Raw genomic sequence first — 14,993 nt, forward strand, 5'->3', positions numbered from 1 at the left:
GGTGCATGGATAGGATGTTGATTAATAGTTGAAATGAGGGAGTTAATGCAGCCTTATATCCCTTTCAATGGATTTTCCACTGGCCAATTCTACCGCACCATACTTCTTGAATGACTTAGAGTGAGGGGTAGTGTTTCCTAATTTGCCTAATAAAGCCACTTAAAAATGAAGATTGATATTGAAAAAAAAAGTGACAGCTTAATCTTAGTTTTGTGCTATAAAAGTATATATAAAAATTATCTTTTGCAATATGTGTAAAAGGACAGCTACTAAACAGTGTGCTGTGTACAACTACCCTAAAAACATGTTCCTACTTCTCCTCACCATAATCTCATCTAAACTTAGCCCGACAGAGCAGCTCTGGTTGAGAAGCTCATGGTTCAGTAAGGTGCTTTCTCCATAGCCTGCTCTGCTGGTCTTTAGAGCTGAGTTGCTCTACAAGAAATCGTAAAAATGTTGGGAATAAAATACAATTTATGAACTTAAATTGAAATAATGTGGCTTAGATAATGATCAGTGTAAGACCATCAGTTGTGATGGATTTTGGCTTTGGTGGTGTCATGTGCAGCATCTTGTGTGATCTCTTCAGCTGACCATTGGAAGAGCTGTGCTTGAACTGGAATCCAGCCCGCCTTTGCAAATTTACTTGAAATCTCTTCTAGGAAAAATGATGTTCTTTGTGTTTGAATTCATGTTAAGAGCTATTGTGTATCAAACAGTTTTGTAATAGACAATTTTATGTTTTTTTTTATGTACCTTGAAGGTGAAGCCTAGACATTTTCTATTGCTGTAATGGCTCTGGCCTGCAGTACAAAAGGACAGGCCTCATTGCATCTCATACATGTGTAGGGTGCTTCCCTCTGCAGAGATCTACACCGTGCACTGCTTGTAATGAGACAAAATGGGCCTCAAAGTACAACTAGGGGGCTACTTCACTCACTACAGATGCCAGTAGGCATTCTTTGGGTGCTCATGGCATTGGGCATCAAATGGGTTTGTGCCAGCTTGCAAATAAGTGGTCTCAGAATGTTGGGGACCTGAAACCTCAACGGTGTAATCAGACCTTCAGCTCTCCACTAATCATAGTGTGAAACGCCATCGATAGGTCTTCGGTAAATGAATACACGGCGCCTAGTCCAAATTTTTGTGCTGCAGGGTCATTTAATGAGGTGTGGAAGCGTCGATTTCTGGGAGACTTTTATTTACCAGACAAAGACTGGCTTGCCATCCTCTTTAGACAGCTGAGTCAAGCACTTGAGCAGGATGAGCACGTCCTGCAGGTCACTCTCAGGCACGGTTGAGGTGGCCATCTTCTTCAGGTTTTCTGGGTCCATGAGGTGCTTGAGTTCCTCGGACCCAGGTTGCGGCCTTTCCTTCAGGATTCCGAAGAGGTTTACGATGTACTCCGAAAATCCCGGGTGGACGCAGGGGTCATAGTCAAACTGCGACAGTTTGTCCATGATGCATTTGTACCTTAGCTTCAGGTTTGATTTCTGTTCTTCATCCACTTTGCCTGTGCTACGGCATGAGGTGGCCTGTAAAACAATGCAAAGGTAGTTTGTTTGTAGTGCATTGCATTAACTTAACACATTTTACTGTAACTTTTTCACAATGAAATGAGATCAAATACAAGCACACCATTATTTTCAGCTTTTCTCACTTCTCAGTCAAAGTTTGGCAATCCTGACCTTCAACCTGATTCTACCCTCACTCTGATCCTTTCTGAAAAACCTTTAAAAAATTCCTTTTAAATATCTTAGTTACTGATCTTATTATTCTTTTTTCAATGATCAGTCTGCTTTTCCCATCTAAGTTTTCTTTCCTTCTCGCAATGTTTGTAAAGATATGCCCCCCGATTGTCTTTGGAGGAAGCTCAAAAGAAGATTAACACAGCCATGGACTTTGCACTGTTTAGTGACTTAATGCAATGTAAAAATCTCATTTAGATCCTAAGGGACCCTAATCAGTATTTCAAGATACTTTTTCTAGATTTTGGTATGCTAACCATCTAGTTGAACCCAAACCAAATTTTCCTCATATGCAGTTTTCAGTTCTTGCTGATGTTGCAGTAGCTTACCGATTAATGTTGATGAAAAGGTAATACAAGCCCAATCAAATTCTTATTGTATAATTGTTACAGTTTCACCTCCAACCAATCTCTGCAGCCTCTACTCAAAGATTATCAGAGCAGCTCAACCTTAAGATCTACTCAAAGATCTTTGGAGCTCTCCAGCCTGCTGCGGCCAGGTAACAAGCCTATGGTCATTCACAGCCGTACATTCGATAAGTGTACCTTCATTACCAGTGGATATTGTCACAAAAATCGAACTTGGGAAATACCAGTCGGCTGTCCGAGTGGTTACAGGGTGCCATGAGCCACCTGCAGGTTGTAGGCTTTATCCTGGAAGGTGGTGATGCATGTCTAGTATTTATTTTTAAACTCCTGGCAGTGTTTGAGACTTGATCCCATAGGACTGTCCGCACCCTAAAGACCCACAGGAGTATGGGTTCCCCGGTCCCAGAGTGGGTCATCTTCATTGTCACTTATTGGTTCCCCCCACACATCATCTCTAAGCTTTCCACTTTCATTTGGAACCCTTTGGGAGTAACTAGCACACAAGCATTACAGTTTACCAGTTTGTTGACAATACATAGCTGAACAAAGTAGCAGGACAGGGTTGCTAGTAGAAGTAGAATGATTGAAGGGATGCTGCTCTACCATGTCACTGGTCTTGCAGTTCTGTGTCTATCTCTATGAAAACATTCAACCAAGCGTGTCCTATGGAACAAAACTATTAGTTATATCTAGCTCCTTAAAAGTTCTGGTTCTCTTCCAGGGGGTCCTCATTAATAGTCATAAGCAGTGAATAGTCGCGCCCAAGTGCGGGACCTCCGGGGTCCCCAAACATGGGTGGTACTATTCAGTGCTTATGACTCTGATGAGGATTCCCCTAGTACTAGAACTAGGATTACAGGTAAACATTTGTCCTTCTCTTCCAGGGGATCCGCACCAATATAATAAGCACTGAATAATCCGGCCCACGTGCGGGGACCCTGGAGGTAATTAGTGTTTATCACTTTGCAAGGATTCCTCTGCAAGTGAACTAGGATTACAGGTAAGCAATTTATCCTTACTTAAAAACAAAAGCAGAGTCCAGAGATAGCAATGGGAATGGCACAGAGTGGAAGGTAGTTAAGGGAGTTTTGATAAAAGAATTGCTAGCAGTGGTCTGCCTCTGAGCAGTTTGTTTCGACACAGGTTATCCTTTGCAAGAGAGTGGTTCCATACTCATTGGGAGGTTGATGGGTGAGGATGAAGGAGGGTAATAGCATCTAAGATTTAGCTAATGTATAAATATCAGGCATCTGTATTAACTGGGGTTACTGGGTAAAAAGGTCAAAGATCACGAAATGTTTGATCATTTTACCAGTCCTGATTCCATTTTGGATACTATGGTTAATAACCACAGAGGTGTAATAGTGACAAACTAGTGAAGGACTAGTTAGGGACAAAAGTACAAGTGCTTGTGAGTTTCTGAAGAGTATAGAGATAGATCAGGATTTTGTAGATTACGTTCCACTTGGGATACCAATGCACTGCTGTGACAACCACCCTACTAACTGAACAGAGTCCAGGCTCTCTAACTTCATTACAAGAACTACTGGTGAATCCCTCTAGACCAGCTGCTGCTATTTCACTGGGTTTGAGTCCAGAGAATGCAAAGAGAAAGGGAGATATTAGGCCTTGTACTAGAATGCCTTCAATGGCTATAATTCCATCTGTCCTGATCCAGCTAAACCCATCCAGATGTGTAACTCCATCTCTGTCCTGATCCAGCTAAACCCATTCAGATGAAACCCCATCTTTAAGCCACAATGTTCAGCTGTCCCTCCAGACCATGCTATTTCAACCTAGTTATCTTTACTTTTTTCCATCTCTCTTCTCTCAACCACAACTCCACTGCAGTGTTTAATTGCTTTGTTGTAAGGTTCATTGTGCTGCTCTTGTGAGAAGGAACCCTGAACACAAGGCTCAACCATTCTTCTCTTTCTGTTCACATAACATTCCTTATGTAATTTCAGGCATTTTAAAACTTTCTAGTGTATATCACCTACATACACCTTTCATGTTCTTCATGAACAGGTTTTCAGAATGTGACTATTGTCTAAATATGATTCGAGGACCAGCTAAAGAACTGTGAAGGAGCTCTGTCTGTGCCAAATTCCTTCTGGTCTTCTGATTTATACCTCAGAGATGTCACTGAGATGCATTGTGTAATTTAGAGTGTTCCATGATGTTGAGATAGAGTCGGAAGAGAGGTGTCCATCATTCTTTTGTTTAAATCTGTTTTTGAGTTTTCCAATATTTTAACAGTAGGTGTTACATATGCTGTATAATGCAAATGCATCATAATCTATGCAACAGGTCAAACAACAGCAGATATTCAGTGAGTGAAGGTTGACAGCTATTTCCCATTTTCTTCAGTATAATAGGCATTGCTACATATTTTCTGGTCATTAGAGACAATCCTGCAGTGTCAGAGCCTTGTACATTTCCTATAGTTGTGGAGATCCGTGCCTGCCATCGCTGTGACTAGTAATAGACATTGTAATTACCTGTGTTATGGAGGTGGGTGATAACGCAACAGGGACAGCATAAATCATAACAGGTATTAACTGACAAATCCTGCGAGTTCCCTTCCGACCCCCTACCCAAGTCGCCTTCTAATATCCATTGAAGAGAGATGTCCATGATGCTGATTCTTGCCTCCTATGGAGTCCACAATGCCAGGTAGACGTGGCCAAAACTGAGTGGGGTCTCAGTTTTGGCAAGGTCATCATCCTCAGGCCACTGAACCTAGAGTATTCAGATTATGATGACCTCTTAGCCTAGAGAAATGTAGGTCCACTAGGAAAGGAGAGGCACCTGTCCTTGAGGCCATAATACAGAGTAATGACATAGAACCATAGCAGCGTCCCCAAAGACGTTGGCCCTGAGGTCTCTCTATGCATGGCATGTGACTTTAATGTAAGGTGATGTCATGGAAGCATAGCATCATGCTTAGTGGCAGAGGTAAGATGGAAGATAACCTCAAGAGGCAGGAGATCAGAGAGCTGCTGAAAAACCATAAGCCAGCGAACAAAGTGTCTTCTTCAATAAGTTCTCTGTTCTTAAGGACTCCCCCAGGGCGAGATGCAGAGAAAGGAATAGACATAAACAACACCTCTACTCCAAACATCAGGCCCAATTACTTGCAAGGATTCCGACCTCGAAGAGAGATGTTGTCATGGCCTGGTTGCTGAAGAGGACTGGCTTAACGCTGATGTCTGATAAACAGAACAAAATGGATGATCAGGATTATTTCAAGGGAAATCAAGACACACACAGCCAATATGTGCTGCGTGGCCAACAGTTATATATTACAAACGAATTTATTTTCATTTATAATCAATTTTCATTAGTTCATCAAAAACATGACATCAAAGGAAATTTCTGTCAAAACAGTTAGTTAAAAAACGTACAGTTATGTGTACAATATATACAAATATACAAACATTTAAGGTAAATACTGAAGACTTCACAACACCAACAAAAAACTTCAAACAAATTACATTGCAAACTGATTGCGACATGGACAACCTTTACACAACGAACAATATTTACAAGTGGGAAGAAACCAGTCCTTTGACTAGAATACCAGTGGACAGGCGGATCTAAAGGTGGAATGGGCTTGCCTGCCTGTCTCACAACACCTGTGATGGAATGTTTTTAAGATTAACAGCAAGGGCCCACAGAAGTGGTATTATTTAGTCCCTAGCTGCACCCTTCTTTCTTGTCACAGGCTGGGGGTCAACACGTTTCGAACCGTGATTAGTGTAGGTTCTCCTCAGGACAGGGACTGGATGGGAGATTATCTGCTCAGCCAGCACAAAGGCTGCACGATTGGAGGTAGACTGTAAATCAAGTGAATATTCTGTATTGAGTAGCAGAGGTGTCATAAGGCAGAGCGCCCGCAGCGCGGTGCGCGATTGATTGGAGGGGCAGCTCACATGCTTTTTTTCTTGTATAAGCTGCACCCAACAGCAATCGTAGGAGAACGGCTGGTCCACGGAAAAATCAGGGAAGTGAGGCGGGAATTAAACTACCGCGTACCGATTGTACAGCAGAAGGAGGAAATCCTTTCCTTGTCGTGCCCGTAAACAGTGTAGCAGAATGATGTCAACACCAAAGATTTTGCAGGTTTACTGTCGAGGGCATCATGAACATTGACTCATCATCATGCCACTTAGCATTAAGGCACTCAACCTACAGACATTTGCTTTTGAAACATTAGGTCTACTGTCATTGTCATTGAAGCATGCGCGGTTTATATGCTAAATCTTCTGTTCTGAGAGAAAAATCATGTATTCATCAGACTCTCTATAGAGGGACCCTCCCAATGGTGGTGGTTTCCAGAAGGATTTATTCTTCAGACTTTTTGTAGAGGAACCAATGTTGGTGACTTCCAGAAGGATTATTCTTCAGACTCTCTGTAGATGGACCCCCCTCACCAGTGGTAGGGCCCCCAGTCCCCAGTCAAGCCATTAAGTCTACCTCTAAGTCCTATGGTGAGATGCCTGTAACCCAGTGGGGCATAATAAACCTAACACATTAAAAGATACAATGTTTTAGGCTGGAAGATGGGCAGTGTAGCAGGACTCTGATTCAAAAAGGCCTTGTTGGACCATTATTACAGAGTCCAGTGGAAATCCATAAAAATATTCTTGAATTATCTCCCTAAGGACATGAAGACTTTCTGGAAACCCTTAATGAGGGTCTCACAGTCTCAAATCAAGTTATTAGTGGATTAGGTTGACTGCTTCAAAAGAATACTTCCATAGAGTCACTTTGCATAGATGCTCCTTGTTACATTTGACCACTTTGAAAGATGTTGTACAACAGAAGACCTTAAACCTACTCATTTCTGGTTCTGGTTTGTCCCAACCGCACACAGATGAAAAAAATGCAGCGCCTGAAGCAGAGACACTAAATCCAGATGAGACCGAAAAAAGGGTTTTCGCGCATCCCAGTTTAAGCATAGGATCTACCCTTTCTTTGTCCCTTCACCAGTGTTATTCAACATTTACAGCTATCCACTATGTGGAATCATTCATTTGCTTCTCTTAAACTCCTCTCTTCTGATTCATGGTTCTCCATTGATTTTAGTATAACTCATTTGAAGTCTTGAGCAGTGTGCCTCTTTTCAATATAATGGGCTGACATTTTTGTAGTAGTCCTCTCGCATTGTGCATTGTCCGATGTTCGCAAATCTGAGTCTTAACTTTCCTGGTGGTCATCCCAATGTACTTGAGATCACATGGGCATGTAACCATGAACACAACTCTCTCAGTGTTGCAGTTCGTGAATTTTCTGAGCTGCCACGTTATTTTGTTGCTTAGTGTGAAGGTTTTGGTTGGTTTGGTTAAGTGGCAGACACTGCAATCACCACAAGGGTAATGTCCCATCACGGGGGCTAGGGTCTCCTGGGTGGTCATCCTTGCCTTTGAGTTCTTATTTGGACGTGTATGCACCAGGATGTCTTTCAAAAGTTTGCCTGTTCTGTGGGAGAACATCGGGCGCAGTCTTGTCATGGAGCCACTGTTCAGGATGCGCCAGTGCCTACTGATGATTTTGGAGACTGCATTTGCTGCTATGTTGTAAGTCGTTGTGCCTGTCCTCCTTTTCTTTTGTGACCGGTGGCTCTAAGAGAGACTCTCTGTTATTGTTTTGTGCCCGCTTTTTCGCTTGTGAGACCATTCTACTGGGATACCTCATCAGTAGCTTCTCAGCTAGATGATTTGCCTGAGTCTTGTAGTCTCGTAATTCTGAACAGTTTGTCCTGAGCCTCAGGAACTGCCAAAGGGAAGATTCTTTTTGAGGTGGCGGGGATGGAAGCTGTTGTAGAGTAAAAGGCAGTTTTTCACCGTGACCTTTTCATGTGTTGTCGTTCTTAATCTCCCGTCTCCTTCCACTATGATGTGCAGGTCCAAGAAGACTAGTTCTTTTCTACCTATAGTACTGGTAAATTTCAGGAATTCATTCTGTGTATTGAGCCAAAATAGGAAGTTCCACGCCGTATTCTTGTCACCTTCCCAGACCACCAGCACATTGTCAATGTACCTCTCCCATAGCTTGATATGGTTCCGAAAAGAGTTGGGAGGTACAAGTATCCTGTTGGTTTCCAGATAATGGACATAAAGGCCGACTACGCTCGGGGCAAAAGTACTGCCCATACTGGTCCTGTGTCCCTGGAGGTATACTGTATCTTCGAATTGGAAGAAGTTCTGGGTAAGAGCCCACTTGCAGCGTTCCATAATCAGGTTTCTAGGTGTCTAATAGTGTCAGAACTGGTAAAATTCCGTTTGGTTCCTCAGGAGCAGTACCCTCAAGAAGCCCACCTTCCAGCAGCCTTGACTCAAGCTTAACTGCACTGAGTATCAAAGTGGCTAGACGGGGGGGAAGGGAATTATGGAGGGTAGTGCGGGGAGGGAGACCTGTAAAAGTAAAGCAGGTTATGCATAGAACAGTCATTGTGTACGTCTTCTCAGGCTTCACTGGCAATTTTTGTTCCTATAATTCTCAAGGATACAATGTTATGGCTAAACAACCATGTTTTAAAACAAAGCACACATTCATATAAAGAGCCACTTGGCTTTGGACACAATGTTTCCGTAATGATGTGCTTTAACCACTGTTAAATATCACAGTGGTACTTCCAATAACCTTTTTGCAATACACAACACATTACATATGCTAATGAGGCAGATTAATAATAAAATGCCCAAGGGAGCGCTTCAGCGCTATGTATCAGAGATCAAATATGCAAATGTCCAGGAAGCGCATCAGCGCGATGCACTGAGTCAAAATATGCAAATGTTTAAAGAGACCTTCAGCACGATGTGACACAATGCCAAAGTCATCAGATATGCAAATCCCCCAAAAGCGCTTCAGCGCCCAAAATGCCAGTCATCAATATGTAAATGCCCAAAGAGCGCTTCAGCGCGATGTGCCAAGTTGCCAAAATCACCAAACATGAAAAGGACCAAAGAGCACTTCAGCCCGATATACAAAAATGCCAGAATCACCAAACATGTAAATGACCAAAGAGCGCTTCAGTGCGATGTACAAAGTACCAAAATTACCAAAACATGTACATGCTCAAAGAGCGCTTCAGCACGATATGCAACTTTCTTTCAAAATGCAAAATAACAAATCAGCAAATAACAAAAACAGCACGTAGTTCCTTTCACAATGCTGTTGTTAAGAAAGGAACAATCCTACCTGATTGTAGCTGAGAGAGGATCTACAACCTGGGAAAAGAAAACAGAGGTTTCCTTGCTGTAACCGGAATCTTCTTTCAGCAACCGGAGAACAGGAACAGCTTCTGCTCAAGCCCAGGGTTCTCTATAACCAGCATTGAGAACAGGGCGTGGCCCCTATTTAAAGGGCTCAGAAAGGAGCTTCCAGATTCCAGCTCACAGGTAAACTACTGGAGCTGAGAAGGGAAATAGGCCTTGGTAACATCATAGTCTGCAACAAGCATTGGTAAAAAACAATAGTAAACAGGTGCCAGACAAGGTGCACCAGGAAACTGGTGTGGCAGAATCATGATAGATAGGTCCACTCTTCCTCAAAAAGGACCTCCTCAATGATGTTGAGAGTTTCCGTATGCGCAAGACTTGTATAGAGGCTCTCCACATCCAAACCCATAAGAAGATGTATGTCAGGGTTGTACCTTAGATCTTTTAATAGGTTTAGCAGTGCTTTGGTGTCCCTATTTTCTGTACAATGGGTCTGAGGAACGCATCTGTGAATTTTGAGATAGGTTCCAAAATTTACTCAATCACAATGGTGTGTCCAGGTGGTTTTTTCCAAATCTTTATGGATCTTAGGTATTGTGTAGAAATAGGGGGGTCTAGGGTTCTTGTTGCTCAGAAATTCCCCTTCCTTTGCTCTGATCCAATCGTTCACCAGCACAGTCTTTTGAGTTGAAGCAGTGCCAGTACTGGCTGGACCAATGACACAGTAAGTTTGGCTACTTCTTTGGAGACACGTGCCACAAGGACTTTAGCGGGGCAGACCACATGATTTGCACCATGTCCCTTCACCAGCACGGCCTGTTGAATCACAGCAGTGCCAGTGCGTTTGGCAGCTTCTTTGGACCAACCCAATTCCTGGATGTAATTCCATGTAGGACTGGTATGGCTTTTTTCTGCTTTGAGTCAAAAATGTAATTGTCAATGCAGTGTCACTCAAGATGTCACAAATTAGAGATTGAATTTTTACACAAAAACAAATAGAAACATGGAAATGTTACACATAAGCATGGTGAAAACGTGGCAGCCCTATCCCTAACCCTGTGTGGTATGCCTACTTGATGCATATTCCACCCAAAACAAAATTTTGTGAAAATATGGTAAAGAAGATCAGGAGGGCATCTGCTTGTTGAAAGACTGAGAGACATCAGGTCCACAGTGGTCAAGAATCAGCTTAACAGATAAGCTAGGAAAGATGCATTTTACTCTGCAACTGTGTCATCTACCCTAAGGGACTCCACAAGGAGAAAAAAAGATATTGGAGCCTCATCATTCGTGCCACCGTCATGTCCCTTTTGAGGATGAACATTTAGACTGTTACTGTACCAAGATTTCTGATGTATACTTCTAAAGGCAGATTCCTCACTTCTTGAATGTCCTCTAACTATAGACTAGATCAGAAACCATTTACAGTAGCTCTTTTGCATGCGCATGAGGGGCAATCTGCATTACTCCTGTGCACCAACATCAGTTCCTCTTTTTCCATACCAGTTGAAGTGGATTCGGAGGATAGCTTCTTCTATTTTCATCTTTTTCTAAAGCTTTATAATCAAGCCTTTGTAGAAGTCTTCAGGCATGTCAAACCCCAAACTGCAGGGCTTAACCCAGACCTTGGGGTTCTGTCCGTCATGGACATGAGCAATGTTGGTCTTTGGTGCCTCAGCACCAAGCATGACTCCAAGTCCTGTTACAAATGCTCGCCGATGCATCCAAAGGCCACCAGTGAGCAAAGAGCTAAAGTCTACCTTGCCTAGCATAAGAATCAAGGTTGCTCCCACTCCAAGTTACGAGGCTGGACCGGTTCCATTCCTCTTAAAATATTTTTATTTGCATTTTGTTCATAACTCAACAGTACAGTCATGTAATTACCAACATTAAACCCACTACTCCCTCTCCCGCCCCTCCACAATCGTACTTTGCTGTTACGTCTCATATTATACAGGTGTAGTGTCCATCTATCCGAGGAACAGGTAACTCTCAGCGTCCTCTCCCAGTCCCTCCCTCCGGCGCCTGTGTAGATTTCCAGACTGTTAATGTGTTCATCTCCCTCCCGGCCCCCCATCCAGACCATGGTAGTGCCTCCACCTGGACCAAACCTTTTTAAAACTTCCAAGGACATCCATCTAGATTTATAGGTCACTCTCTCGGCCGCCATGTAGAGGTCTAGCCCTCTTCTTCACTCCTCCAAGCTCGGGGGGGTTGGTGACCCCCAGTGTTTCGCAATGTCTCTCTTTGCTACTACTAGGGCCAAAACCAGGAACACCAGGAGAGGGCGTGGCAGGTCCACGTCGTTAGTCATTCCCAGTAGAGCCAGCTTGGGCTCCTGTGCAATTGGGACCTCCAAAATCTCCCTTAGTTCCATAAAGACGTGGTTCCAGTAGGTTTGTATCACATCACATGTCCATAGTATGTGATAAAAATCTCCACCTTCTCTGTGGCATCGGAGGCATATAGTGTCTTCTGTTTTCCCCATTTTGTGGAGTCTCGCCCTATCATAATAGGTTCTGTGTAGCACGTTGTATTGGATGAGGCGAAGCCTAGACTTAATCACCACCTCACGGGGATGCATTAACACTATGTCCCAATCTATGTCATCAAGTGCTCCCACCTCACCCTCCCAAGTATCTCTAAGTTTCGCCAGATTCCCCAGCATATTGTTGGTTAAGGTTTTGTAGGTGAGTGAGACCGCCTTCCCTTGTATCTGTTCTTGCAGGAGCCTACCCTCTAATGGTGCATATTCTGGAAGTCCCGATAGGTGTATGTTCTGTGCCCTCCAAGCATGGCACAGCTGAGTGTATTTGAAGAGCTGTGAGTGTTGGAGCCCAAACTCTGACTTCAGGGCCTGAAAGGATTTCAATTCCCCCCTAGCAATCACGTCTCCTATTGTGGAGATTCCAATGTCGTCCCACCTTTTAAATCCTTTAAGTCTATGAAGTTCAGTTAGCCACTTGCAGTGCCACAGTGGCGTCTGCCGGGTGGGTGTCTTCTCCCAGCCTGTTCGTTTCATGGCCTTGTTCCATGCACGTAATGTAATAACAGTAGCTGGAAGCAATGACTTCCGTGCAGAGCCTCCGTATAAGTAATACAGTAGATTGTGTGGGGACAGTTTATGTCGTTCTAGGGCATATGTGGGATGATCTGCCTGGGCATGTAGCCATTCATTAATTGGGGTCATGTGTTCAGCCCAGTAGTAGGCTTCTAGGTTAGGGAGTGAGATTCCTCCACTATATTGGTGCCGTTGGAGAGTGGCTAGTGCTATTCTGGGTTGTTTACCGAGCCAGAGAAAGGCCCTGAGATCCGAGTGGATTTTATTCAGTAGCGTGTCCGGGAGTAAATAGTATTCGTTCTGTAGGGCGTATAAATATTTGGGGAGAATAATCATTTTGTACATGGCCACTCGACCCAAGAGTGTAAGTGGTAGCTGTCGCCAGCGGTCCACGAGTTCAGCATGATCCTCTCTATGTTTTTCTGAAGCGAGTTTCCTATCAAGGGTGATGCAGATCCCGAGATACTGAAAGCCCTCAGTTGTAGCAATCAGTTATCCTGGCAACGTCGTCCAGCGGTCACTGCCCCTGAGGTCGTATATGATCGATTTATGCCAGTTTATTGTATAGCCGGAGTATCTACCATAGCGTTCCAGTTCCAGGAACAGCTCCGGAACGGTCGTTTCCGGATTGGTGATGTACAGCAGTACATCGTCCGCGTAGAGGGATAGCTTCTCTTGAGCCAGTTCCATATCGGTTATACGGAATCCAGTGATCTTTGGATTCTGCCGGACTCTAGCTGCCAGGATCTCGATGGTAAGTGTGAATAGGAGGGGTGACAGAGGGCAGCCTTGCCGTGTCCCTCTCTAGATCTGGAATTCACGCGACAGTCTCCTATTCACCCTCACTTTAGCTTGTGTATTGGTCTATAGGAGTCGGACCCAGGTCTGAAATTTAGAACCAAAACCAAATTTTTGTAGGACACCTTCCAGGAACGGACAGTGAACCGCATCGAAGGCTTTCTCAGCATCAAGTGAGAGAAACCAGTGTGGCGGCTCCCTATCTTTCACCTCCTGTTGCCAGTTGTGGGTGCGTCTAAGGTTTAGCTTAGTGGCCCTGTCTGGTAGGAAGCCGGTTTGATCTAAATGTATTAGGTCCGGGATCACCGACCTCAATCGTAGCGCCAAGACAGTCGCGAGGAGTTTCACCTCAGTATTTAGGAGGGAAATGGGTCGGTAGGACGCGCAGTCCTCCCGTGGTTTGCCCTCTTTATAATTTGGTATGATTGTCGCCATGGAGAGGTCAGTGGGGAGCCTCCCCTCCTGATATGCTCCTAGGAAGAGGTTCCTCAAGTGTGGGGCCAAAATGTCCGCTGTGCACTTGAAAAATTCTGCCGGAAAACCATTCGGTCCCGGTGTCTTTCCAACTCTTAGTCTAGCAATGGCTACCGAGATATCCTCCATCGTGATGTCAGCCTCGAGCGTCTTAGGGGCCTCAGGATCTAACGAGGGAAGATCGGTCGGTTCCATATATTGAAGAGCAGCTTCTCACGTGCCTAAGTCTCTGGCTGTATAGAAGCGTTCATAGTAGGTAGCAAAGATCTCTGCAATGTGTAGATCTGTACTAGCAAGCACCCCTTCTGCATCCCTAACATGTTCCACCCATCTCGCTGCCCGTTCCTTTCTACTAAGCCACGCCAGGAGTTTGCCTGACTTATCCCCAACGTTGTATAGGCGGTGAAGGGTGGCCAGGTTCTGAGTCTTTGCCTCATCAGTTACTAATTCCCTATATTGGCGCTGTGTATCCACCAGTCTCCGTAGGGTCTCGGGACTTCTCGTAGCCAGATGTTTTCTCTCTAATACTACTATGGCCCGCTCAACTGCAGCTACTTCCTCCTGGAGTTTCCTCCGTTCCTCTCCCAGTCTATTTTTTATTCTGTCTCTCATCACCGGTTTTAGGGATTCAACCTACCAACCTCCCCAGCCCGCCACACCCCCCCACTCCATACAGCTTAACCCACTTTCCCCCTCTAAACCTCTCCACCCTAGAATCACTAGCCCTTAGTGTCAAATCAGGTTCTCCGGCCGACCCTGCCCCTCCTGACATCCTAATGGCAGCATCCCATACCACCTTGCCTGTCATCAGAGAGGTACTAAACTCTTCCATCTCCTCCGGCACTGTTCCAACCGTCTGGAAGCAAGCAATGGTCAGGTCATTGATCAAGAAACCCAATCTGGACCCGTCTGACCTTGCTAACTATCGCCCTATCTCTCTGCTCCCCTGGTTGAGCAAGGTTCTGGAGAAATATGTGAACCAACAGCTAGTGAACTATCTAGAAGAGCACCACATACTGGATCCTACCCAGACGGGTTTCAGACCCAAGCACGGGACAAGAGACCGCCCTCCTCATGGTCATAGAGGAAACGAGAAAAATCCTGGATCAGGGAGGATCAGTGGCAGTGATCCTCCTTGATCTAAGCGCGGCATTTGACACGGTCAGTCATGACACCTTACTGAGCCGCCTGTCCTGTGTGGGGATTAAGGATAGGGCCTTGGCATGGTTTGAATCCTTTCTGGGGAACAGATCGTTCAGGGTTTTTGATGGCGACTCCGTCTCTTCCAGCAGACCTCTGAATTGTGGAGTTCCTCAGG

At 44.5% G+C, this 14,993-nt stretch overlaps 1 protein-coding gene across 2 annotated transcripts in view; it reads right to left on the reverse strand.

Moving 5' to 3' along the window:
* Positions 1-1,202: 1,202 nt before the first annotated feature.
* The window catches only part of LOC147725066 (speriolin-like protein), a 156,960-nt gene continuing 143,169 nt past the window's right edge, over positions 1,203-14,993 (reverse strand). For both annotated transcript variants that reach the window (XM_086966530.1, XM_086966529.1), the window contains one exon: positions 1,203-1,535. In XM_086966530.1, coding sequence (XP_086822656.1) covers positions 1,203-1,535 — 333 coding nt within the window. The remainder of the gene's footprint in view (positions 1,536-14,993) is intronic.

This window comes from Lissotriton vulgaris, chromosome 4_1 (assembly GCF_964263255.1).
Source record: "Lissotriton vulgaris chromosome 4_1, aLisVul1.2, whole genome shotgun sequence".
Taxonomy (NCBI): Eukaryota; Metazoa; Chordata; class Amphibia; order Caudata; family Salamandridae; genus Lissotriton; species Lissotriton vulgaris.